Source organism: Manacus vitellinus, unplaced genomic scaffold (assembly GCF_001715985.3).
Source record: "Manacus vitellinus isolate BGI_N305 unplaced genomic scaffold, ASM171598v3 scaffold_4_pilon, whole genome shotgun sequence".
Classification (NCBI taxonomy): Eukaryota; Metazoa; Chordata; class Aves; order Passeriformes; family Pipridae; genus Manacus; species Manacus vitellinus.
In genome coordinates, this window is record NW_021940604.1 from 38492844 (window position 1) to 38518853 (window position 26010).

Genomic DNA, 26010 nt, shown 5'->3' on the forward strand with positions numbered 1-26010 from the left:
CAAAGGCATTAAAGCACAGTCTGAGGACATTAGGATGCTACTGGATACCATCATACGGAGAAATCGTGTAAAAAGGGAGTCGAGCGGAGTTGAAGGGAGCCGGAGCGGGACCAGAGATCACGGAACGGGGCCGGAAACAACGGAGCGGCCCCGCCAACATGAACGCGGTGCCAGCGTCTCGGCAGTGCATATCCAGGACGATCGGAGACGACAGCTGCGGCGTGAAAGTACTGCTGATGGACCAGAGATGAACTTTACGAACACTATGACTGAGTTCCACCTTAAGACACTTCCAGCTTTTCATCTGAACTGTGCAGCGGGACTGCGCTGCACATTTGTGGCTGCGTTCATGGCGCTGGGTGCTTGCGCCGGGCAGCAGGGCAGTAGCGGTGGTCGCGCCGCCTGCGTGTCCCCGGCTCGGAGCGGTGCGCCCGCGCGCGTGCACGCCGGCGGCTCCGGGTGCGGCAAGCAACGGGGGGGCTCTGTGTCCCCCGCACTGCTGACAGCCATGGTCCCGGGGGGTGTGCGTTCCCCTTCCCTTCTTTGCAGCGAGTGGTTTTTCCCTGGTGCTGCTCCTCTTCCTAGAGTTAATGACGGTAGCAAAAACATTGGGGGGTGCAGTCGGGGGAGGGGGAAAGCTGTTTCTCTTTTTCCCCGTTACACCAATCACCCCTTCTCTGAAACGTGCCTGTTTGCAGCTGTTCTCTCCCTCTCCTATGATTTTGTCTTTTCTTAAGCAGACCCTGTGATTAAGTTCCTTCTGCTGATCTCTCTGGGTGAGCCCAGCCCCTCCTTCCCCTCCTTCGTCCTTCGGCAATGAGGAGCGTGGGGGGAGGCAAAGACGGTAAAACACGGAAAAAAGGGAAAAGAGAAAAAACAACTTAAAATTAACAATATCCCAACTTATAAATCAAATAAGATTGCATTGTTTTTACAGCAATAGGTGTTAAGCATGCAGTGTGCTCATGGCACTCTCAAATGTTTTCTTCAAAAACAGAAAGGGAGACTGACGAAAAATCCTTTGAAGTAAGATTAGAAATAACGCGACATCCGTGCTTAGCTTTTGCATATTGCAGAAGGTTGTTAAGAATTTCCTATAGTTTGCCATTTTGCTTCTCTTACATGAAATTTGGCTGTTTCCCCCAGGGGCAGGGTGCAGGTAGAAGATTTGGAGACGGAACGATGAGACAGAAGGGGATATAGTCTTCCCCCTGCAAAAGTAGCTTTATTGCCTTTATGATAAAATATCATTGCTCTATAAGAAGCGTTGAAGATTTCCAAGATAATATTCTGTTCTTTCTTACTGTATTTGTCTTTTACATGGAGAGTTATGCAGGATTTGCAGATTGCTGATGGCGGCTATGCCATAAATTTCCTTTGAATTATGAAACTGATAAGAAGTGCACAGCCAATGACCACTTGAAAATGTGTGTGTGATTGAGGAGTGTGTCTGAGGTGGCCACCTGAATGTTGTGTGAAAGAAAAAAGCTACATGAATGTGTGAATGTGTAAACTTAAAAATACTTTCTGCCGGTGTCAAGATTTTAGAGATGAGTAACGTGATTCTGTTGAACCATAGTGATTCCTTATTCTGAATGGGCTCTAAGTTATACAATGGATATTGACAGTTATTGTAATCTTAGTAATAGCTCGTGTTGCCTTTTCTTGTATTACTAGATGTCTAAATACTACGACAAAGAAAGCATTGTTGGCACAGAATAAAAACGGGGGAAATTGTAGTGGATTGGTTAGAAATGCGAGGACATATGAACATGGCTAAGGCTATGGATGAGCTGCTAAAGTATAAGACGCAGTCTGACTAGGCCCATGAGAAAGTCTGAGATAGCAGGGCCGTGAGAAAGCGGCAGTGTCCTTGGGTATCCTAAATTGAGCTGGGAAACAGAGCTAGGCATTACCAAAACAAAGGCACTTAACGAGCCACCTGTGTAAACAGTGGGAAGCAGTTAAGATGATATCACCACCTAACTGAGCACCAATAATGAGCCTGATTTCTGTAATATTCATGAACCTATTATAGAGTGTATATTAAGCTACTGTCAATCTACAATAAACGAAGTTCCTGGATTCTCACATTGAGGTGTCTAGAGCTTTCCGTCGCGACGTTAGACAAATACTAAGAAATTCTCAGTAAATACACAGGACAGAGACACAGGAACCACTAGGACCATTTCTAAACTTTAGCTTTGAAAACCGGTCAAACCCACTCCTAGGATCTGAATTGGGATTTCCCATGACTAGAGCTGCATCCTATGCTGCTCTGCCTCCTTCCTCAGTACACAGGTTTCTAAGAGAGTTGCCCACTTCTGTTTCTCTGTTAGGACCATCCCACTGCATATGAAATACTCAAATACTGGGAGCAGTAAGATGCTTTTAACTTCTCATTTTGGACAATCTGCCCTATTAAGGACATCTGAGTTCTGGGGTTAAAATCTCCCCAAAGCAGTAAAAGGAACCCATCTCCAATTTAATCTCACTTTCAGGCAGAAGGAGAGAAAACATCATGGACACTGGTGAGTCTAGTCCCTCCTCCCAGGAAAATATTTCCAGCTAAACTACTCAACATCCAACTCATTAATCAATTAGAGTTGACCACAACTGTATTTTAGTGAATAACTCATCTACCATTTACTGTCCTAATACTGCACATTTCACTGCTGATCTTACCTGAACATAAGCTTAAGAAATAATGCACTTTGCATGAAAAAATTAAACTGACTCTCAGAACTGTTTTTTCCAGCTCCCCAAAATGGTGGCACACACTTTGCACTAAAAATATGGTAAGAAGTAGTTTACAGACTTAATCAAATTGTGCACATTAATGAAGTTATCAAACGTGTAAGTTTTTGCAGGGCATCCTAATGCTGCAGTGATCTCCACAAGACAGTTCTGCCTAATACAAAAAGATCCATGTTTGCAGACTCTGTGAATTAGCATTCCCCTTCTGCATGCTTATGGCACTTGCTTAAGCAGCCTTAGCCTTGATCAAATCTGCATGCTCCTACAATCCAATTAATAATATACAGAGCACTGCTTTCTGTTCTACATCATACTATGAAGGTTTTAAAATAGTTATGGATAAACAGACAAGTTGCTACATAAACATTTATTTAAAAAATAGATTTATTAATGAATATGTGTTAAAACAGTTACTTTTACAATATATTTTACTTTCTTTGCTGGTTCTTAAACTTTCAGTGAGATTCTAAGGGAATTCTTTCTCTAGAAGTAGGAGGGCATGCCCTCAATTTACGGGTTCCACAGGAAAATAGAAGGCACAAATACAACTGTATTTTAGTCACTGGAAATGCAGAGCAGACCCTGCAGTATCAGAATATTTTCACACACATGTTCCTCACACAGGTGTCCAGATCTCTTACTGCCCTGCTTTAGCCCTCTAGCCCTTACTCACCTGTGGTAACACATTCCCAACTCTTTCAAGGAAGGCACAATCAGCTGACAAGCAGGAAAGCTAATCTTCACAAGGCTACACATGCAAAACCCCTAATTTATTCCATATATTTTAAAATTTATTTATCTAGCAGTTGTATTTTGCAAAGGTGTCATGAAAATTAGCAAGAACAAAACCAATAGATTTTTACAGTAATTGTTTAAAACTTATTCTAACAATTTACATAGCCTTAGGACAGGTTCCTGATGTGCAATTCAACGCGGTGATTTTAAAAAAAAATTAAATAATAGTTATAAAACTAAAAGTAATACTTTCCCATCTGCTCTGAGAAGCTTTACAGCATTTTAAAAAGCACATAAATGATCTGACAACAATGGAAAAACAGTGGCCAAGGAGGGCTTCAGGTAAAAAGCTGATGTAGAAACAAATTATTCTAGTTCTATCAAGTGATATGCTTGTTTTGTTGAATTGTAACATTAGACTAATATTAAAATTTCAACTTAAAGTTACTATATAAATTTAGTGTTCAGCTGTCCATGCAAACAACCGAAATAATTCTTCTAAACTGCTTAATCTAACTAGCATTCATTTCCTGTTTTGACACTACCTGAAAGCAAGATAAATATTCTATAAAAACAGGGAACACTCTTAAATAATTCACATAAGAAATTTAAATTCCTCTTTGTTAATCCTATCAGTGACAATGAAAAACCATCAGGCGTAGTTCCTTTTAATTAAACCACACTAATTAATTTTCAACCAACCTTCAGGATCAAAATAGATCTTGAATTGAGTGACTTTTGCATCGCCACATCAGTGACTCCCTGCATGGCCACAGCAGGCTGCATCCACTGGTCTCCCTGCAGCCTGGACTACAGCAACACAACAGAGACAACGAAGCAGAGCGGTGGTGAACTAAGCAGGAATGGTCAGAGAAGGCGTCCAAATGCTTGCTGGGTACAGTTTGTATAATTTTGAGAATTATTTGTTCACACTTCTAATTACAAAGGTAAGGAAATTCTGAATTGTGGGTTTTTTTAACGAACTCTATTTTTTCCACCAGCAGCCTATAATTAAAACTAAAATAAACATCAAGCTTATTCCTTGTCTTTGCTGTCAGTTTTGCATCAGTGGGGCCCCATACACCTTATCCACACCTGGCCTGTGCCAACCTGACACAGGCTGAGATGCTCGATGCTCCCCACAGACCGGAGACCCTTTTTCGCTTACGCAACTGCACCGGCAGCCCGAGCTTTGGGAACGGGAATAATCTGGCTTGGACGGAGGGAAGGGGAAGAGTGGGCACACGGGAAATGCTGCTAGGCATCGATTTTCGGGGAGTGGGGGGTGTGCCATTTTCCTAATTTAACTGGAGGAGAAATCGGGCGGCGGCAGGAGATGAGCTGATGCGACACTATGGCCTCGCACAGCGCGGCGACAGCAAGCACCGCGGCTGAGGGGAGAAGCACGCCGAGGGGTGCACGATGCGGCAGCACCCACTGCTGGCAGTCCAGGGCCGGGGAGCGGCCCGGCCCCTGCAGGTGCTGGGCGTACGCCCGGGCCGGTTCTGGCGCAGCGCATCTTTAATGCTGGGCTGCCTCAGCGCGCGGGGCGCCATTCCTTAAGCGGGGCTGCGGGCCGGGCTCTGCGCGCGCCCGCCCGGGCCGGCGCCCCAGGCGCAGTGTCCGGAGCCCGCTCCCGTGCTGCGCGGTCAGGGCCGGGGCTTGCGGCGGGTGGCGGGCGCGCGTACAGCGGTACAGCGGGCCCCGGCTGGGTGCGGGGCCGAGGGGAGCCCGGGAAGAGCATGGGAAGAGTGTAGCTACTGGTTGAAACAGAAGCCTGCACGGCCTCGCTTAGGGGATGTTTTGCCCCACGGCGTTCCAGGATGGGGTTTGCTAGGCTCCACGCCTGCTGCTATCCCGTCCGGCGGCCCCCTGCCCTGGGGCAGCAGGAGAGAGAGGAACTGGGCTGCGGGAGTCTCTGTCGGAAAGGTTTGCCTGCGGGATGAGGGAGAGGGAGTTAGAGTTTGTTCTTCACAGTCTCCAGAAATAGCTGTCCCCGAGAAACTTTCCACGTGGGGAATTTTCACTGAGAGATGCCCTAGATTTCAGTGGGAGATGAGGCTGCTGCTGCTTCTTTGCTGCTTTCTAGAATCAAAAATGTGATTTGCATCATCGGAGATTCGTAGCAACAATCTCTGTTCGCTCTCAGGAGGCCGTGAGCAGTAACAACGAGCTGTTGCCTGCCAGGTGTGAACGCCTTGTTTTCCTGCACGAAGTTCAAAGTTTTGCAAGAGGTCAGAGGTCTGGGATCCAGGTGGTTGAGCTGGGTAAGCTGTTAACTCCGGTCGGGTCAGCTGCCTTTTTTTTTTTGTTGTTGTTGCCGGTTATATATTACTCTACTCAGACAGTGGGGCTACCCATCTAAAATAAAGAGCAGCTAGCAGGACCTCAAATGCTTGTTTGTCTGTAATGTATTATCACCAGACAGGGTTCATACTAAATCACAAGATTGTAGCATGAAAAGGGCCCTTCCTGTGCCACCTGGCCCAGTCCCTTGCTCAAAGCAGGGCTGGCCTTAAAAGTTGTACCAAGTTGCCTGGGGCCTTGTCCAGACCTGAATTAGGAGCTCCCTCGTGAGTACTTCACTTTCTGGAAGGTAAAATGGTTGCAATCAAACTGCCTGTATCTGTTAACTAACCTGCAGCCTTATCTCCATGTAGAAAGGAGCGCTACAGACTACTCTTTCCAAACAACTGACAGGTGTGCTCAGCTAAAAGCCTTGGGAGGAACTTGGCAGAATGAAGCCTGTCATCGTGGTGCATGGTGGAGCTGGACGGATCTTCAAAGAGCGAGAAGAGGGGTGTCGTGCTGGCACTGTCAGAGCTGTGCTGCAAGGTTATGGTGTCCTGAAACGGGGAGGCAGCGCCGTAGATGCAGTTGAGGAGGCAGTACAGTCAATGGAAGATGATCCTCATTTTAATGCAGGTAATTTTTCAAGAATTAAGTGGGCTTAAAATCGTCTTGTGTTTCACGTGTTTTGCCCTGATGCTTCTGAAAATCCTGGCTTGCATTATTATTGAATTATGCACATTGCAGTGGAGTAAATACTAGTGTCACAAAACAGTTGATTTCTCAGTATAAAACAGCATGGCGTGTGTGGCAGTTTCTCATGAGTACACTGAGGAAATTGAGTTACTCTGTTCTCATTCTTCTTCTCCCATTTCATTCATGTGGAGCTGTTCATTACTGTGTCATTTATATTCAATTTTAAGACATGGATTCTATTATGGAGTATATGTTTAATTAACATTCATTTTCAAGGCACTTGGATGTAGCTTGCAGCATTTGTTTAAGCCTTAACACTTGTCCTTTACCAGAGGAATGCTGTTCTTGGGGATTTTAGGTGTTTTTCTCTTCATTAATGCTTACAATTAGTTATTTTGTAAATAACATTACAGAAGTAATGCAGTAATGGTATATGAGTCGTGAATCTATGCAGAAAGAGTTCATAACTGGATTTTCTAATGAGTAACGTAAATTAATGTTAATGGAAGTTGCCAAATATTTTCTCCTCTTGATATGACTCGTTTATGATTTTGATAAGTTTCAGCAAAAAAAACCAAAGCGTTCTCACCAACCTACATCAGGAATAAACATGGAAGATAACATAACTATTAGTTATATGCTCAGTTAGTTTGCAGAGGTTCATTTTTTTCCTGCTTACCTTGCAATTGAGAGCAAGGGAGAGCTTTTATTTCGTATGAAACTTTCAGTGTTTTGTTACTGACTTGGGCTGAACATTTTGATTTTTAGAGCGTCCAAGCTGAAATCATGAAGCAAACTTAGACGTGTGGTGTGTACTATTACATGGTATCAGGGTGGCATTCTCTCATTTACTTTTTACTTAACTGGACTTGAGCCTTAAGCACTTGTTCAAGTTTGCCTGTGCTGATCTAAGTGTGGCAAATCTAATTGTCTTAACGCTCCTTAGATACAGCTGTTCACAGTAGCTGGCAAAAATGAGGTGAAAGCTGTGTGAAGAGGATGCTGATTGGAATGGCTATTTAAAACTCACTGTGTGGTATTTATAAAAGAATAAATCTGGTTTACTGTAATATTTTCTAGGAAAACACAGACATTGCTAAGAGACAGCAATAAACATGGGGAAGAATGGGCATAACAATCAGGTTGTGTCCTTTTTTGAATTACAGGGTGTAGCCATTCTGTGTAGGTTCATCTCGATGTTGGCTTGGTAGAAGGGCTCAGAAGCGATACTGTTGTCTAAAACTACCATTTTAGTGACTTGAGCAGCATAATGAAGTCATCCAGTTCTGCTTGTGATGAGGAAGTGGCCTTGGTTATATTTACCTCATGTGATAGCTTTGGCTAGCAGTGTTCATCAGCTTGGTGTGAATACTGCAGATATATGAATTGACACTGTAGTGATCCCTGCACACTCTTCTGCAGCCTTTGCAGGGCACAGGACAGATCTGTCTATCTGTAGACAGAGGTAACTGGAGTACTCCTCTCAGTACCCCACGTGTGATTTGACCAATCTCATAGGTTCGTTATTTATGTCCCCTTAGATTTTCTGTCTTCTGTTGTCTCTGTTCTTTTCCCAGCCTTTTGCTTAACAAGTGAGCCAAACTTTTTTTTTTTTTTTTCAGCACTGCTGCCAATGGATACCATGCCCTTGGTGGCTGGTAGTCCCTACCCATTGCTTTGAAAGATGGATGAAAAGGCAGTCTGTAACCATCCTACTCATCCTACCTGAAATAACCTGAAGTTCAGTATCTAGCTTTGTTGTAGTGTACAGACTTTCATGGTGGTCAGTGGAATGAAAAAGGTGACTATACAGCTAAGATGTAGGAATTGTGGAAGTAGTGGATGCCCCATCCCTGGAAGTGTTCAGGCTAGGTTGGGTGGGGCCCTGAGCAATCTGATCTAGTGGGTGACATCCCTGCCCATGGCGAGAGTCCCTTCCAAACCAGGCCTCTCTATGATTCTATGGCAAGTGGGATGAATTGTTCTTAGAGAGCACCTGTCTCTCTTCACTAGCTGTAAGAGGAGGGTTTTGTAGGAAGCTGCCTTTGATTGAAGAAACTGTCTGCATCTGTTTTCTGCTCAGGAAATTTTAGGAAATCCTAAACTGTATCCCATGAGAGATGTCCAATAGACATACAGTACTATTAATGCAGTGGTGAAGGGGCCTGGTAGAGTTTCCCTTGGCATTGTGGTTCTGGTCACTGATACTTAAGAATCTCCTAGTTCTAGTGGGAATTTCAAGGTCATAGGCTAGAAAGCCTACCTTGTCAAAGGAAGTTAAAAGAGTATGGCAGGGTTTAGCTAAGTAAACAAAGAGTAATAACTCCTTAACAGTATAAAGGAAGAGCTGGAAAAATTATGTTGTAGCGGATGGCACAAGGCAATTAACCTGTAAGCTCTTTACAGATCAGTGTAGAAATTAACACATTGTGAATGATGCAGGGCTGAACTCTGGAATAGCTTATGCAGTCGCAGACAGGCAAAAAATAGCTTTTGGGGAGTGTGTCTGTATTTGGCAGGGGAAGTTTTGGAGATTACAGGAGGAGGATTACAGGATTTTGTTGTCTCTTGTTACAGGGGATTTAACTTCATATATTCAGGTCTGAAGTACACTGGTATAGAAGTCTTATGTCAGTTATTAACAGTGGTTTCTGACCTGCTCTAGTACTGGTTTAACAGAAAGCTAAAGCAATTTTTTTTCTATCTGCAGTGTTCAGGCCTTTCTACCTGAGCTAATGTGTAAATCTGCCATGTTTTGATTTGGCTTTTTGCTTCTTTTTAGGTTTAGTCTTCACCATCCTTATTAGCAAGGCTTGTGCATTTGATGACTTAAAACGTGTTATTCCCCTGTGATACAATTATTGGCATTACTTAAAAACCCCACCCCATTTGCATTGTCTCATTTTTTTTATCTCATTAATTTTCCATTCTATTAGTAATAGCGCTGATAATTATAGAAGAAAATAACTACCCAACATTTTATTCCTTAATTTTTATTTTTTTTAAATTACTTTACTGTTTTTATTTGGTAATGAAGAACTTATTTGAGGCTTTTGCTACAGTAGTGAGTGGATGCTTTTATTCTGCTCCATTATTTTGGCAGTTTCTTGGAGTGTTATATGACACTAATCTGTTGATAGGATCAAATGCTATAGTATTTCTTTAGGTTATGTTGTATCATCCTTTGGAAGAACTGTAAGGTAAAATACTTTTGTGCACTCAAAAGTGATCTGAGGAATAAAGAATTCTGTTCGTGATTGTTGTTTTAGCTTTTGCACCAAGTATATAATTTGGGATGTGATTGGAAGTGTTTTTCATCTTACAAAAAATAAAACTTGATTTTAAAGTAGATGTTGTACTCTGTGAGACTTCTCTTAATGGCTGGATTTTGTGGTTATACTCAGCAGTGTTTCTGCTGAGATACTTTCAGTAAGTCAGCAAACTGGGAAAGAGAAAAGTTGCTTGATAAGAGCTAATAATTGAATCACCTGGTGGTTAGGTCTTAATGACTTTCTTCTCTTTGTCTTCCTCCCTAATTTTTTTTCTTTTGTCTTTAGGTTGTGGATCTGTTCTAAATGAAAAAGGTGAAGTAGAAATGGATGCCATTATAATGGATGGAAAAAATTTAGACTCTGGAGCAGTATCTGCAGTTAAATGCATAGCAAACCCAGTAAAACTTGCTCGACTTGTTATGGAAAAGGTATGCTGATTATAAAGCATGTTTTTCCTTAGAACTTCATCCAGTATATTGATACACATCAATGATGATATCTGTGTAGTGCTTTAAGGCAGGAAATAAGGGAGAAATGGATGAAAGTGTTTGGAAGCTATGGTTGTGACCATGAAGCATTTTTATTTTAAGGGTTTTTGAGAGATATTTATAAAAAAAAATAACATTCTAAGAAAACATAAATTCTGCTTTCTCAAGGAGAAATTGAAATATGCATGTTGGTCTCCTGTAGTTCCACAACTGGTGTTCAAGATATTTATTTTCTTTATTTTGTTCACTTGTTTTTTGAAGAGCTTTTATGCTGTCACTGAGTCTTCTGCTTGATCTCGCAAGATTAAAGTTGGATAATACATCGTTCACTTTACAGTGATAAGGCACTGGATTAAATGTCCCAATTACATATTTGGCTATGTAATGCATTCTTACATTGTTCCAGATAATCTTTTCTGTTGTGACCTGTCAGATGGTAGCTCTGGTGCAAAGTTGTAGTCTTCCAGCAGCAGAGGGTAACAGTAGCTCTGTTGGGTGGTGACTGAGTTTTCAAGAGAATCAAATTTATCAGGGCAGCGAAATGATTATTACTTGACCTTCTACATAAGATCAGTCCCCCATTACTCCACTAAGAAGTCCACCTAATATTTGCCACAACAGACTTCTCTTATTTTTCAGAAATGGTGGCTACTGGTGTGTGTCAGGATGGAGTAGATCATTTGTGTGATATTTGCATCTGTTTTACTTGGCAGTGATCAAAGAGTTTGTACTGTCTTTGGAGTTCACACTTTTCATCCTGCTCATGCAGCTGCCCCGTTGCTGAAAAGGGTTTCATATTCACTTATGAACAAAGAAGACTTTTATGTTTCTTTAACCTTTTAAAGTGACTTTTGAGGAAACCAAACCTCTTTTGGTGATCTATAAAGTTGATTGAAATTTAATTTGTCCTCAGTGGCCTCCAAGGCAGATAGGATTTTTTCATGTCCATAATTGGAGGATAGTCCTGTTTTTAGAATCAGAACATTTCACTAACACATATAATATAAATACTTTGTTTTCTGGAAGACATATTTTTAATAATGTTAAAACTTGCGATGAATAAGGTTTTTTTCCTTCAGTTGGCTTTTATTTTGTCATTCAGCTAGAACAATAGTAAGTATAGGTGGTAGACAGCTTCACAAAACCAAATTTTTCAAAATTTGTGAATGTAGGTGAAGAGTTGGGGGGGAGATGTCTTTAACGTCTTATATTTCACTTAATTTCATTCTTGGAGAACTTCTTTTAATGCCCATTGTTCACTTCATATTCCAGAATCACTGATTTATTTTCTTGTCTTGTCCATGACAAAATCCGATTTAAGTGAACACAATATTGTTGGATTTTGAGAACATAACTTTACAAATTCTGTTTTAAAAATCAAAGAAACAAAAAAAAAAGAAAAAAAAACCAGCAAACAAAAACCCCTCTCCTTTGTCCGTCTTGTCTCTTACAAGGTCTTTTTGTCATTGTGTAGTTTCTGGTGTTCAAAAGTTTTGAGGCTAAATTTGAAACAAAATCATAAATTCTACTGTACAGGACCAAGTATAATGGTGTAGTCCTAAAGCCTTAACATTTTTGCCCAGATACAAAAAAAAAATCTCTGTAGATGATAAAGTTCAAATGTAAATGGCCTAAATTGCTTAATATAGCTCAAGATGAGTTTCTGCTCCTTCTCCATCAGGTATTATAAATGGGAATACCAACTGATTCTGCTTTTCTGTTCATCTTGGACAGGAATTTTGGGACACCAACCCAGGCTATTTCACAGTATATTTCATAGTGTGTTTTGTTTTACTGTGCATAATTAAATTTTTTTCAACTTTGTGACCAGTGGGTAATAAGACTAATTTTCCTGGGGTCTTAAGCATGTGTAATTATTTTCCAGTGTTTTTGAGATGCCTCAGTGCCATAAAGAATTTTGAAACTTGCAGTTCCCGAAAACAAACCAACCAACCAAAAACACCCTCCCATCTGCTTGTAATTGTATTTCCATCATATTATGGAACAGTGTGGGCTCCATCTGGTGGCCAGAGTAGCTCCTCGAGATTGTTCTTGCACACATTTATGCCTTTGTGATGTCGGTTTCCCACTGGGCTTAAACTTGTCCAAACCTATCAAGTAGAAAAAAGGAGGACACCACAGTAATTTCTATTCAGAATTTACCATGCTATCAATCACAGAGCTTCTAGAGGTGCAAGTCTTTTACTATGTTCACTGATGTTACAAATTCTTGAGAAAACAGTTACATGTTTGTTGAATTATTCCTGTTTGTAGTGAACATAAATGGAATGATACATTGAAATGACTTTTTTTTTTTTTTCAAATAGGGGGTGTAACCCCTCCCAGCTCCAACACTTCATTAGATAGGCTTCTCATGAACATTAGAGAACTAATTTATTGCTATACCTGAACTGCATATGTGTTCCCCTACTATATTTGCAGCTCTTTACATTAGACAAAGGAGAATTTAGCTTAGAACACAGACTTCTTAATGCAAAGGGCTGGATTTTTGCTGTGCTCTGCGCTGCCAGAATTGTCAAATAAAGAACCGTGAGGATCTGAATTTCAGGTCAGCTGCAGAAGTTTGGGAGATTTTCCCCATTTCCCATGAAATTAACTAAACTTGCCAGCATTTCTTCTTGTTAGTAAGATGTCTGGAACGCCTTTTTTTTTTTTTTTCCTTTTGAATTACTTTTTATAAACATCTCCCAGAAAAATTAGGCGCTCTAAGTTAGCAACCATGTTCATGAAACTGTGGACAGATGAGACAGAAAAATGTGCTTTTGTGTTGTTCTACCATCTCTTTTGGTTGACAAGATGTGTTGGATAGAACTTCTTCCAGTAAGGACTGAAAAAGAAAAAAAGAAAACAACCACAAAAGCCTATTATAGAAGCTTACTCCTCTTTATGCAAGTATTTCTTGTTTGTGCAGCTTAGGAAGGTATGTTATCTGAATCTGCATATGGGAGGGAACACTTGGAAAAAGTTTTTAGAAATAACTTCCATTTATCACTGTAAAATACACTTAAAAACTGTATTTTTAAAAATCTTATTTAAAGGACCATTAATTGCTGAAGAAATCAAGTGATTGAGGACACATCCTCCTGCTACAGATAAAGACAAAAGAAAATTGCAGTGTCTCTCCTGAAAAAACTCCACCAATCAAAAAAACCCCACACTGACAGATAAAAACCAAAACTAGTTTGAATTTTGGATTGTGTACTTCTGATTGGGTTAGTGGCAGTGGCAGAGGGGGGCAGTATTGCACTAAGAAGTTGGCTTTCAAGTCAAAGAACACTACTCACCAGCTTTGTTAGAAATAGGTAGGTCTTATGTTAGAAATAGGTAGGTCCAGTAATGTCACTCAGCACGTAAGCCTGATGTCCACTCTTTCACATATACAGAGGACTTATTCCTTTTAACCTTTTTTCTTGTTCCCTAAAGCAATACTCTCACAAATTGAGGATTAATTAAAAGGCATTTAAATTTTAGAAAACGTTTGGTTCAGGGCCACATCATCAGGAATGTTTCTGAAGTGTAGCCACATTTCCCTCCTCTGTAACTGTCCAAAGGGGTTAGTGCAGAGGCTGTGATAGGCTTAAGTAGAGATCAGTGTCTGATTTGGGAAAATGTTTGTTTGTAATCCTTTAATAAACAATGCAGTGCTATGGGTTGGTCATGATAGTGATTACTTGTCATTGCTTTAGAAATCAACAGGAGTTGATGGTCTGCAACATTGTAAAAATGCAAAGCTTTGAGATCTAAATGTCTTGCAGAATATAGCATGACACAGAAATGCCGTCCTGGCTTCTGGCTGGGAGCTGCATATGTGCCACTTTGGTGCTTTGCAAGGCTCTGCTGGCCTGTTGCCTCCAGCATCAAGTGGTTCTACTTTTTGAACCTCAGCTGGTGCCTGTGTGCTGTGCTGCTGCATGGTCATAAGACCTTGCTTGAAGTTAGGTGCTGTGCTCTGAAATTACTCCATGCTGTGTAGTCAGACCACTGCTCTTCCAAAACCTTCCCAGGCTCTGATGAGTGATTAACAGCTGTGCAGTTGTGCAAAAAGTTGATGCTTACTTTTTGACATAGATTTAAAAAAAAAACCCAAACAAACAAATCAGATTTTAGAGCTACTACTAAAGTTTAAGGATTAATTAAACAAATTTATCTGGCAAGTTATTCTGAAATATTAATTAACCCAGCTGTACAAATTTTGAAGCATGGAATTAACTAAGGTTGTTGAATTAAAATCTGGTCAAAGTGCTCTATAAATAAAGGAATCCAAATAGAACTTGCAAATGTTCTTAGAAGAGGGCAGATGTATTTTGATTGAGCCCATTAGAACAGTTTTCTGTTCTTAAATTTGAAATTCTGAGTCTATAAGAATAGCAGCTAGTTGAAGGATACGTTTAAAATAAAATTGTTCTGCTGATGTTAAGAAGCACTTCAGTATATGATATTTACATTTGTTGGTTATTTTACTATATGTAATGCCTTTAAATGGAACAGGAGTTTATTTACCATTCCTCCAAGTAAAATCCTTCTATATCCCTTAGTTAACTGGACTAAACAGTTAGTTATGTAGAGATTTGGTGATTGACTGGAACAGTACAAAGAATTTGCATACAAATTAGTAAAAGAACAAATTTACCAATTTTTTTTCTCCCGTTATAGGAAATGTGCACTAGATAAATGCAGTTTTCTACTAATGATGAAATTTTGTACCTGTGTTTTGGAGAGCTGACTTTTTTCAGCTGTAGTGGAAGGGCATATGGACATAGAAATCTAGAAAGTTTAAAAATAAAATGTGGAATTTTCTTTATGTGGATACATCTAAAAATAAAGAGTGATTGTACAAAGCTGCTCAGTACAAGACAAAACAAGAACTGTCAATGAATCTCACGTCTGTCTTCTGCAGACAAAGCACATGCTGCTGACTGATCAGGGTGCACACCTGTTCGCTCGGGCCATGGGTATTCCTGAGATTCCAGGGGAGAAACTGGTAACCGAGAGATCCCGTGAGAGATGGAGGAAGAACCTTGAACCAGATTTCAACCCTGAAGATTTTCAGAAGTAGGTAAAATTTTTCTTGAATTCAGGTAATTTAATTTGTGCCATTTGGTTACCAAAACACAACCCACAACCAAAAAAACCAACCAAAACCTCTCAAAAAAATCAACCAAGAAAACATACAAAACCAAAAAAACCAACCGAACACACAAACCCCCTTGAAGGCCTGTATTTCAAATGTTACATGGTTTGATACAGTCTTACAGTATGTCTTCAGTGAAAGTACTGGAAAATCAAGCTTTCAATGAATTTGCTCAAGTTTAAATGACTGGAACAAACTCTAATAAACTTGTTGCTGCTTAAGGAGATTGTTTGTCACTGTAACATAGCATAGGTTTTACAAAATCAGAACTCATTGTTCCTCTTAAAATCACCAGTTACAGAAGAGCATAGAGCAGCTTTAAAAAACAGTAGGTGTAATTTTGTATAGTTCTTTTCCATGGAGGAACTGTGATTTTAGAAAACCCCCAGTACGCATTTCAAAACAAGTCCATGAAAAAAATTTAAGAAAGCTGATCTCGGTTAAGTAGATGATCAGATTTGTCTTTAAACTGGACTAGGTAGTTAAATGACATCAGATTTTGGCCAGTAACTCCTTCCGAGTGCTGGTTGTGGCTGTTGTTTATGAAAAGGAATGAAAAAAATGACCAAGAAGTTCAGTGGTGGGTATGAAGTGAGATGCTACTGGATGGTATTGCCCAACAGCAAAACGAATGTCGCTTGAAAAACAAGCCAGTCTCATATCAAGTGAAGGGGAAAGTGAGGTGGACATGAAAAGGAATGAAAAACATGAGGTGTCAGAAATGGGGTTTATGCCTGTGAGGTAAGGATAAATACCAAATTGTTTTGAGCTTCCATTTGTATGTCAGTGATTGTGGCACAGGAAAGCGCTGTATTACATTACATATATGCTGTACTATGTGCTGTTCATCTGATTTTTTTTAAATAGTAGTAATGAGAGAAGCAGAACTGAATGTGTAGATCAAAAGAAGTAAATTTCTTCTGTGGGCATGTTAATTAAAGACTTTGAAACAAGGCTATGAATACAAGCTGTATGTTTCTTTCAGTAGGTTGCTAGAAGGAAAAAGAAATTAATAAGGCAAGTGTAAATATGGTCTTGTAAACAAAGTGATGTTGTTCCTTGACCATAAGGTCTCAGTCATAGTTCATCTTGTACACAAAAGAAGTTTTCTTTTGATACATGGTCTGTCCAAGGACTGTGTGGTATTGCCATTCATTATGAAAAATTTTGAGGATGGTGTAACCTCAGCTGCCATTTGGTCTCCTACACGTATCAGTTGGAATGGTATGGCATCTAGTCTTCATTCATTCTTCGTAACTACTTAATTTTTAAAGTTTTTTTCTGATAACTGTGTTAGGCATCTTCAATTTCAGCATTGTCTTGCTCTGGAATATCTGATAATAGAAAACTTGTGTATCTCTGAAGGGCTCAAGAGTTTTTCTGGTGTTGGCCACGCTGTTCTTTTTCTGAAAACCAGTGCCCAAAACATCAGCACAAGTTCACAAAGTTGAAAACAGGTCATTTTTTATGCAAGCTCATTTCTTTCTGTATCACATGTGGAATGTTCTTTTTCTCTGTTATGTCCACAGTGATTACACAGAAACTTGCCTGAGGCAAACAGACAGAAGGTGAAGTAGTGTTAGTCAGAGGCAACATAATACCAGATCATACTGGGAATTTGAAGGTTGATGTGTACTTAACTTCCAGTGCTCTGGTCCTCACAGTGTTGGAAACCATGGGATTTCATAGGCTTTCCAGGCAAAGTCTGGTGTCTCCATGAGAGATACCTTTCTCTTCTGCTGATTAGGAGCCTGCATTCATTTGTGCTAAAAACTTAGGATTCCGTTGCATGTACGACATTCCATCTTGCACACCTTTTGCTGAGAACAAGGTGTGGTTGGATTTATCTGCAGTCTCTCACTCCAAAGATTCTCTGGCATGCCTTTGATAAGAATCACTGGAGGTTGCCTTAGAACCCCACAAAAAGGGAGTTGAGTGTGCCTGTAGTAAATGGGCTCCTAGCCCCTCTGTGAATCGCACTGCATGAATAACTTGAGGAGGTGTTAAATAAAAAGGGGCCTGACAGCAATCAACAGAAAACCCTACTACTGATGCAGGGCTAAGAGACAAACAACAGATACCTTATTAGTTGAATGGGGACAGAATAAGTACATGTCACTTCATGGATATTGGATAATGAAAGATTTAGACAAGAGGGAATGAATAAATCCAACTAATATATTTTGTATCACAGTATATGCAGCATATAAGAATAATTCTTGATTGAAGAAATCCCTAATAGCATCCTCTGGTATACCAGAGGTACTTGCTGAGGTTTTTGCTACTGTCAATAACTAACAGTAGAGATTGCATTATAGTGTGATATCTCTACTTAGGCAGTTTTACCTGCCTTGGTAATATTTTGGAGTCAACTATCCGTGCAAAAAACCTGTTTATATCTTCTTTGCCTTTGTTCTGAAGATGAACAAAGAAAAGGTTACACTGAAGCAACAAAAAAGTTTAAAGGGGCGGTAAGAAATACAGTATAGTTGTTTATTTGCTCCACTGCAGATAAGGTATGTTGGACACACTCACTTTGGAATTTATCAACAGTTGTGCTCTCATACCAAAACAGATAGCTGCTGCCTATGTGATCTGTGTGTTTTTATTCTCACAGTTTCTTAAGATAAATACTTACCTAGAAAAATATACATCTGGATGTACCTTTCTTAACTTCTGAGGAGGATCTAACTTTAGTTGGTTGAAGGGTGCCGCATGAATGTGCAAGAGAGGACTGAATTTACTCATGTTCTTTTCAGCAAATCATTTGTAACAGATGGATGGGTGGGAAGCCCATCTGCACCATCATATCAGTTGGAGATGAGGTCCATATCCACAGAAATGTCAGAGCAGTTTGTAAGGCCTGTGATTCATCAGTCAACTTTGAATTGCCGTGAATGAAGTGTAGGGACTGACAGTATGATATTTTACATAAGCAGGAGCGAACAGGAAGTTGGTTTTCTGAGAAAGTGACTGTGGGTTTCAGGGTACACAGGGACTTTGTCTGACTTAATTAGCTGAGATTTTGTGGAGCTATAGAGAAACCCTCACCAGTGTCCAGGCAACTTCCTGAGATATTCCTGTTCCAGTTGCCTGTTGAGTTAGTTCCTTGAAGGATTATTACGAATTCTTTTCCTGTGTGGAAGGATGCAGATTATGCTTTTTTTTTTTTTTTGTATGCTTCTAGCCAGATAGTGGTTTATGTTCCTATGTGAAATGCTGGAATATGTGGATATTCAAACTGTTGCTTCTCACTAGTGTCTTGCTTCTCAGTGTAGCAACTGTTACAGTATGTTATAACAGGCTTTTTTTTTCTTTGAACATGACTACACATGTATGATTTGAGCAGTCTATCGTATATGTCTTTTCTGTGCTGAAGAAATAAAGCAATAGTTGAGACTTCTGTTTTCTTCAGTGCATGAAGATTTTTAAAATGATGTGCGGTTTCAGCGGATTCTGCTGGCCAAGTGATTTAAACCTCAAGATTGCTTAGCTACAGAGTACAAAGACGAAAATATGTATTAATGATGCATTGTGAGCAGTACTAGTTGAAAGGCACATAAATAACCTTTTTTTTTTTTTTGTAGCATTCAAACATTAGGGGGAGTAAGGAAGAGGAAAGAGGAGGAACAGGAAGGAAATGATTCAGTACGTGCATAACATTACTGTCCTTTTCTGTATTCACTTATTTACATACATTGTCATTAATAATTCCGGTTAACCTCCTCTTGAGACAGTGGAGCCAATTGTTGCATCTTGGAGTTGCCATTTAGGGGAAAGTTGTGTGTCAGTTTGTGTGTCAGCCAAAAAACTACTCCAGAACTATGATGACTAGAAGTATTTCTGCCCTGTCTGCTTTTGCTTTGTGGGTTTTTTCCTCCCCAAGTTGAAATTTCCATGCTATGAAGGTAAACAAGTCATGGGGGGAGATAAAAAAAAATGAGTGTTTTCTACTCTTTTAAATATAAAGTGAGAATTGTTACATATTGCTTGTTATTTTTGCAATGAGAAGCATAGCCAAAATAGCTTTATGATGAGCAGTACTTCTTTTGTAGTAATCTTTTTTTAAAGCTACCTGGAAAATAAATGCAACATGCTTTGGCAGGTATGCTTTAATTCTATCTAATTTTGTGAACTGTTTTTCTTGGCAGAGACCTTGGAACAGTCGGTGCTGTTGCTATAGACAGTGAAGGCAATGTAGCTTGTGCAACATCCACTGGAGGACTCTCTAATAAACTGATTGGCCGTGTTGGTGACACAGCATGCATAGGTATGGGGTGTGGGATCTTACCTTTCATTTTTTGGAGGTATCTCATTTAAAGAAAGAAAAATAAGTATTGTACACTCTCCTTTTCATTAGTGAAACGCACATAAATAGTAGTACATCTGAAATGGAGATCTAACTTTCGGATGTATAAAAGCTCAAGCTTCTTACAGCACGGAGATTGCAAGAAAGGATTGGGAGTAGAGGTGTAGTGCTGTCATTATTATTGTCATCCAACACTTTTTTGTATGGAAAATGTGGATGGAAATTTCTTTTTTCTGCTCTTTCATAAATGTTAACAGTTTTTTCCTGTGTTTCCTTTCTGTTGATTCTGATAAAGCTGTGGTTTTTTACATCTGTGCTTTCAACTAAGTCAAAAAATGTAGCCTGCTCTATATTAAGATGCTGTTTTCTTGATACTTAAGGAAGTAGGTGTAATTGCAATTACTATTTGTTTTATCAGTGAGTGAGAATTATAAAGTGACTGGCAACTTTGAGTAAATTCCTGTTCTTAGAGAGCCCTGATAAGACTACCTCAGAGCCTAATAGATGTGTTGTGGAATAAAGGAAATATTTTAAGAGATCTCTTATCCAAGTATAAAGAAACACTTAAAATCCTTTCCACAGACTTCTTCCTCTCATAGAACAGACTTGTCATTTGATTGCTTTAGGGTTCCACCATACAGGTGGGATTTGGAAAATAATTATTTTTAGTAAAACATGTTCCAAACTCAAGTAGCACTACTATTGGCAGTATATGATTATGAAGAAACTAGTACTATCTTTATTTTGCACATGAAGTTGCTAACGTTTTAGTGCATTTTGACTATTGACTATATAGTCAAAATATATTTGACTATACTTTCAGCTTCATTTCTAGCTTCAGCTTTCTGACTGCAAATATCCTTCTGTATAGGTTATGTTCAGGGTTCCCATAGTTTGGGACATGGTTCTATGAAGGACAAGTGAAACTGGGTGCTGTTGAGCATATTGCTTGTAACTTTTGGTCTCACTAGACATCTGCAGGCTTGGAAACAGAAAAGCTGTGCTTTTAAACATCAGAGGCTTAGTAAAGGGGCTTCGACAGACTGATTGTGGCAGTGTTTTCCCATGTGTAAATCAGGGTCCATTGAAAGGGTCTGATCACGAAAGTACATGAGGGAAGAAACTTTCATTGCTCTTCTAAGGCTCTTTCCCGTCCCCCAGTACCTTGTTTATAATGCTGTGGTATGTTTCTTTCTAGTTCCTGGGAAATATTTTTCTTAGGAGATGTGCTAGAAACATGGGTATTGAGCAAGCAGAAGCTTGGTGGAGAGCAACAGGGTGTGGAATGTGCCAGCAAAACAAGGATGGGACAAAAAAAAAGGGGGGGAAGGGGAGTTCAACAAAAAAACCACTCTGCTTGTGATGAGGACTTGGAAGATTCTTCAGGGGTGCTTTGTGAGGTTTCACTAGAGCCTAGGCTCTTCAAATCTTTTACAAGCTGTTGTGGGTGAGTTCCCCTCAAACTTTGGTCAGTTCACCAATGTCCTCACAAGATCTTCCTTCATATCTTCTCAGCTGGTAGTGTTGTGTGACCTGGCATTCTGCATCCCATCACTATCTTGCTGGTCCTTAATATACCCTCCCTTGCTGTTCTGGAAAATATTTTTGCTTATCCCTGTGGAGTGTTGGCCTGCTTCTGCTTCTTGTACCACAAGCAGATCAGTAGTCTCTCTCAACTTGGCAGCTGACTTGCTCCCACAGTTGTTGATCTCTTTCATATATTTAACTTTTCAAACAGGCAGAAATGAGAAAGAAGCATTAATGACACTTTGCTCCCAGAAATGCAGAAAGCTAATGGACTTTTAGGATGAAATGTTCAGTACCTATTTTAAACAGTGAAAACAATGAAGGGCTTGTAAATTATATTATAGAATTATAATATAGAATTTTTTCTTTTTTTTTTTTCCCCTCTGAAAAGGAAGTGGAGGTTATGCTGATAATCATTCCGGTGCCACTTCAACCACAGGACATGGGGAGAGCATTATGAAAGTGGTCTTAGCCCGACTGATCCTCTATCACATGGAGCAAGGTATATCCCAAACTTCCTGTAAGCCGAAATAATGAAGATATGAAACGTTGATAATGACAGGTTTCAGTTTATCTACTACCATGCTAGAACAGGTGTCAGAAGAGTTGCTCCAAGGGATATGCGGATGGGTCACCTCTCTTTAAAAACAAAGTGAAGTATTAATAAAGGTAAACTAGCTGAATTGGACAGAATTATCTCTGCTGCCTGATATTTAATCATGCTTTAGATCAGTGTACATTGAAAGACATTACTGTCTACTTTGTTTAACTGAAGTTCTCTTTAATATTTTTTTCCCAATTATAAACTAAAATTTTGTGAACAGGAAATAGAAAACAAGTAAAAGTAAGACACATTTAAGGAAGCAGTAAGGGGGAATGCTAGAGACACAATTGGAACTGAAATTAGAAGATGTAGGATATTGCCTTTCTAATAAACTATAAAGGTCTTTATTTTAACAACTCTGATTACAGCAACAGAAATTCTTTTAAGACTTTTTAACCATGATTTCAATTTTCATTTTGTTTTGGAAAATGTACTAAACTGACTGGGTGGGTATGTGGTAAACAGCTGACACAGTATGTCTTGTATGACTGTAATATAATCTGACTGTGGGATGACCCTTTGGAGCTTTACCTTCCTGAGTTAGTCTGTCATCTAAACCCTTGATTATGTTACAGCCTATAAACATAGCCAGACAACATACTTGTATTGCATGCAGTTCAAGAATCATTAATATAGATATCACCATTATTTTTAGAAAGCTGTAGCTTCGGGGCAGTACAGTGTAACTTGCTTTGAGATCAACCAAACTGGAAATAATTGGAAAATGTTCAATTTACATTTTCATTGGAGAAGCAGTAAGTAGAGAGACGAGTAACAGCTGAGAATATTTTTGTTATGCTTTATAGAGCTGTTTGCATATAATGGGTGCATTTCTCCAAGTCTTTGATATGACAGTTTCAGCATAAAATACAATCTACAGATTATTTCCCAAAGCTCTAACACATTATGCTCTCCCTTACTCTCTATGTTATGTCCCTAACTATTCAATTTGTGAATAGAGCCTTCTAAGCTCTATTCGGTCTAAACTGTGTAAAGCAGTTTCTTCTCTGGCTTTAAGTTAACTGCATTGCAAAACTTATGCATTGACAGCAGTTATCTGGCTTGTGATTAATCAGTATGAAAGGCAAATGAGTATCAAATTAAAAAGTTTATTGAAAAAAAGAGAAAAAGAAAAAAAATGAACCCATATGTATTAATGTCTAATTGATTTGCTCTTGTTCACCCTGCCAGTGCTCGCTTTACCTTCATTTATCCTGCCCAGAAGTATAACTCAGCTGCCAGGAAAATATGTCAGCAATAGACTCCCCCTGCCCCCCCCCAAAACATTTCCATGAAGGCACTGAAAACAAACCCTCAAGTTATTGTAACTTTTGAGTCCTTGAACTGAAGTTGCATATTCGAGAACAACTACAGAGCTCTCATAATTCTGTTTAGCTATTCAGTAATTCACTTACTAAATATCTTCTTTTGGATGAATGCTGCAAAATTTACTTTCATATTTTAGGAGTGAATTGCTTTGCCATTCTTAGCAGCTGCTGGAATCTTTGTCTTATGGTGGCAGCTGTTGTCTTGGTGAAAAATCAAACAGTGAAATACTGACCCTTTGAAGACAGTGCCACTGACTTGAATAGTCACAGTGTCACCCGTACGTCAGAGAAAGGAGCTTTATCCTGTCAGTCACCAGTGCTGTGAATAATCCTGACTCTGATGGTTTTATTTGGTTTTAACTCAAAATTTGCAGGGAAAGAAAGCATGAAGGTCAGTTTTTGTTCTGTAACCTAAGCCGCATAACATTACTGAGGGAATATGTCTTAGGGCAATTAGGCCAAGCCAACTGCGTTCCTGAATGTTTATTTAAACTGGTAGTGAACAGGTATCTTGCAGCTATTACAGGTCTGTGTGTATGACGTTCACATTCAATTTGATTTATTTAGGAAATATTCCTGTTAACACAAATCAAGTAATGAAAAGCTAAAGTTACCTTGCTGGTCCTTTGTCTGATGTCTAGTACATTGAGACCTCATCTTGCCTGATAGTTTCAGAAGTAATGCTGATTTTTGGTTTTGATAACTTATGACAATGTGAAGTAATGTGCTTTGAGCTCTGTTGCAGCCAGTGGACTTGGAACAGAGATGATGACTGAAATGTGTGATTGTTTTGATGTGGGATTTTTCAAATTGTAAATGCTTTAGACCTAGCTTGTGACAAAGCTGTGATGAAAACCTTGCAAACTGGCATTTTTCCCTTCAAATGATGGCATAAGAAACATTGTCTCTTGAACATAGAGTTGGTGAGTTAGTTTGTATCAAACACTGAAATGGAATTAAAATCTGAAGCTATTCAAATAAATATTTGCAGCAGCACCACACCACAGCAGCTCTTAGCAACTGTACAGAGCCTTCCTATAAACGGTTCCTTTGATACACTGGAAATTTCTTGCTGATTTAGTTGAGAGAGAAATTAGATTTGACTGGCTCTGTGGGGAGGGGTAAAACTTGGAGTTTTAAAACTAGTGTCAGGACAGATGCCATGAAGTGATCTTATTTTTCTTTTCAGGAATGTCACCAGAGGTGGCAGCGGACACTGCATTAGACTACATGAAGACAAGAGTTGGGGGCCTGGGGGGTGTCATTGTTGTCAGCAAGGCAGGAGAGTGGGCAGCAAGGTTCTCCACCAAGCAAATGTCCTGGGCTGCTGTAAAGGATGATGAGCTGCATTATGGGATTTGTGCTGGGGAGAAGCATGTAAAATCTCTTGATGAAGCACTTGCATCTGCAAGTGAGGGACTGTAAGCATGAAGAAATGTTGGCTGAGGAGAAATGAAGATCTCCAGTTTTCACTGGAGGACAATGACAGTTGATTTTGTCTTTCTGAAAGATCTGTACTTCTTTGTGGAGTGGCATTGCCACATTTACACTCAAAACAAAATCTGGATGTAGTTCTCTAGTGGACATGGATATATGTGTAATCTTTTAATACCTTTGTGAAGTCAGGAGATCCTCCTTTTCTAGATAAGAAAGAAAATGGTCAGTAGGTTTAGTGGTTAGCATGCCGTAATCCTACATTAAAGGGAGCCTGAGTTTCAGTATTAGAGAAACTCCTTTCCATGCCCATTTTCAGAGACTGCTGCTAGGATGATTTGAGAGATGAATACCTATTAATTAAAAACCAAATTTTGAAAATCCAGTCTTTTGAGCAGCCATCCCATGATAACAGATTGCTAACTGTCAGTGACGTACCACCCAAGAGCAGTGAAGAGTTAAGACTCAGTGATCATCACAGGCTTGAAGTAACTGTCAGGGGAAATAATGGAATAAAAATAATAACTTTTCTCAGAAAAGGGAAATGTGATGCAGTCTAAGGAGCTGTAATTCTGTGCACTGACATCAGACCAGAGACCACAACAAAGTAGGCTACAATATTTCAAAGTATATGTGGATAGTTAACAGGAAAGATATTGATGTAGTATCTGGGGTAGTAATAACGAAGGTCATGATTTCAATAAAAATAACAGCAGTCTTTACTACTCAAATGCAAAGGTGATAGGCACCTTTTAAGTGTAAATCTGAGACAGAGAGATGCTGATTAACTGGAAAAATAATTCTCTAAGTGATGAAAACAAGCTGTACTAAACCAAACAAAACTGCCTCTTAACAAGCTTCTTGTATGAAGTCTGAAACATCTGCAGAGATTTTCTTTTTTAAAAAGAACTGATGTTTTACATTACTTCTGATACAGTTTCTTTGTTAGGATTTTGGGGTTTTTTTTCTATTTTCTGACTCAACCATATAATTCTTTTTGTTAAAAACTGTAATAATTTTATGGATTTCAGCTGGTGACTAGGTTTCCTCTCTGGGCAGATTTGTATGTTCGAATTGCATGCCATCATTCTGTGGTTTGTTCCTTTACAAGATAACCCGTAAAAAAATCTTAAATCAGAGTTTTAAACTACTAGTGTTCCAACTACAATAAACTGTGTTACTGAGTCGGCGCATAAAGAATGGTAGGGTTGCCAAGACTGTCTGACCTGCGCTCTACTTTGATCCATGGTTTCTTAGATGTTGCAGATGACTGAAGATGGACAGTGATGGTTCAAGAGAAGATGGCACATGCAAAACATAACCTTGGAGTACTCGTGTACTTTGTTCAACAGAAGATCATGTAGAAAATGGCTACTATCTGATCATCAGATGTTAATAAAACAGTGTCAGTATTTCTGA

The 26010-nt window shown here is 39.5% G+C and overlaps 1 protein-coding gene across 6 annotated transcripts; it reads left to right on the forward strand.

Annotated features, from left to right (window-relative positions):
* Nucleotides 1-5348: 5348 nt before the first annotated feature.
* On the forward strand, nucleotides 5349-26010 carry ASRGL1 (asparaginase and isoaspartyl peptidase 1). 6 transcript variants are annotated; one of them, XM_018078230.2, is made up of 8 exons: nucleotides 5349-5421; nucleotides 5642-5759; nucleotides 6153-6417; nucleotides 10035-10177; nucleotides 15156-15310; nucleotides 19541-19659; nucleotides 21617-21727; nucleotides 24347-26010. In XM_018078230.2, the coding sequence occupies exons 3-8, from the start codon at nucleotides 6231-6233 to the stop codon at nucleotides 24580-24582; spliced, it is 951 nt and encodes a 316-aa protein (XP_017933719.2). In that variant the 5' UTR covers nucleotides 5349-5421; nucleotides 5642-5759; nucleotides 6153-6230; the 3' UTR covers nucleotides 24583-26010. The 6 variants fall into 6 exon arrangements, with proteins under 6 accessions (XP_017933719.2, XP_017933722.2, XP_017933721.2 ...); XM_018078233.2 differs by having other exon boundaries at nucleotides 6186-6417; XM_018078232.2 differs by having other exon boundaries at nucleotides 6193-6417.

What these genes read in the sequence shown, in the direction of transcription:
- ASRGL1 (XM_018078230.2), top strand. Translation starts at nt 6,231, where the DNA reads ATGAAGCCTGTCATCGTGGTGCATGGTGGAGCTGGACGGATCTTCAAA. An exon ending in CTCGACTTGTTATGGAAAAG is followed by an intron (nt 10,178 to 15,155) that starts GTATGCTGATTA and finishes TGTCTTCTGCAG; the next exon opens with ACAAAGCACATGCTGCTGAC. An exon ending in TGGTGACACAGCATGCATAG is followed by an intron (nt 19,660 to 21,616) that starts GTATGGGGTGTG and finishes CCCTCTGAAAAG; the next exon opens with GAAGTGGAGGTTATGCTGAT.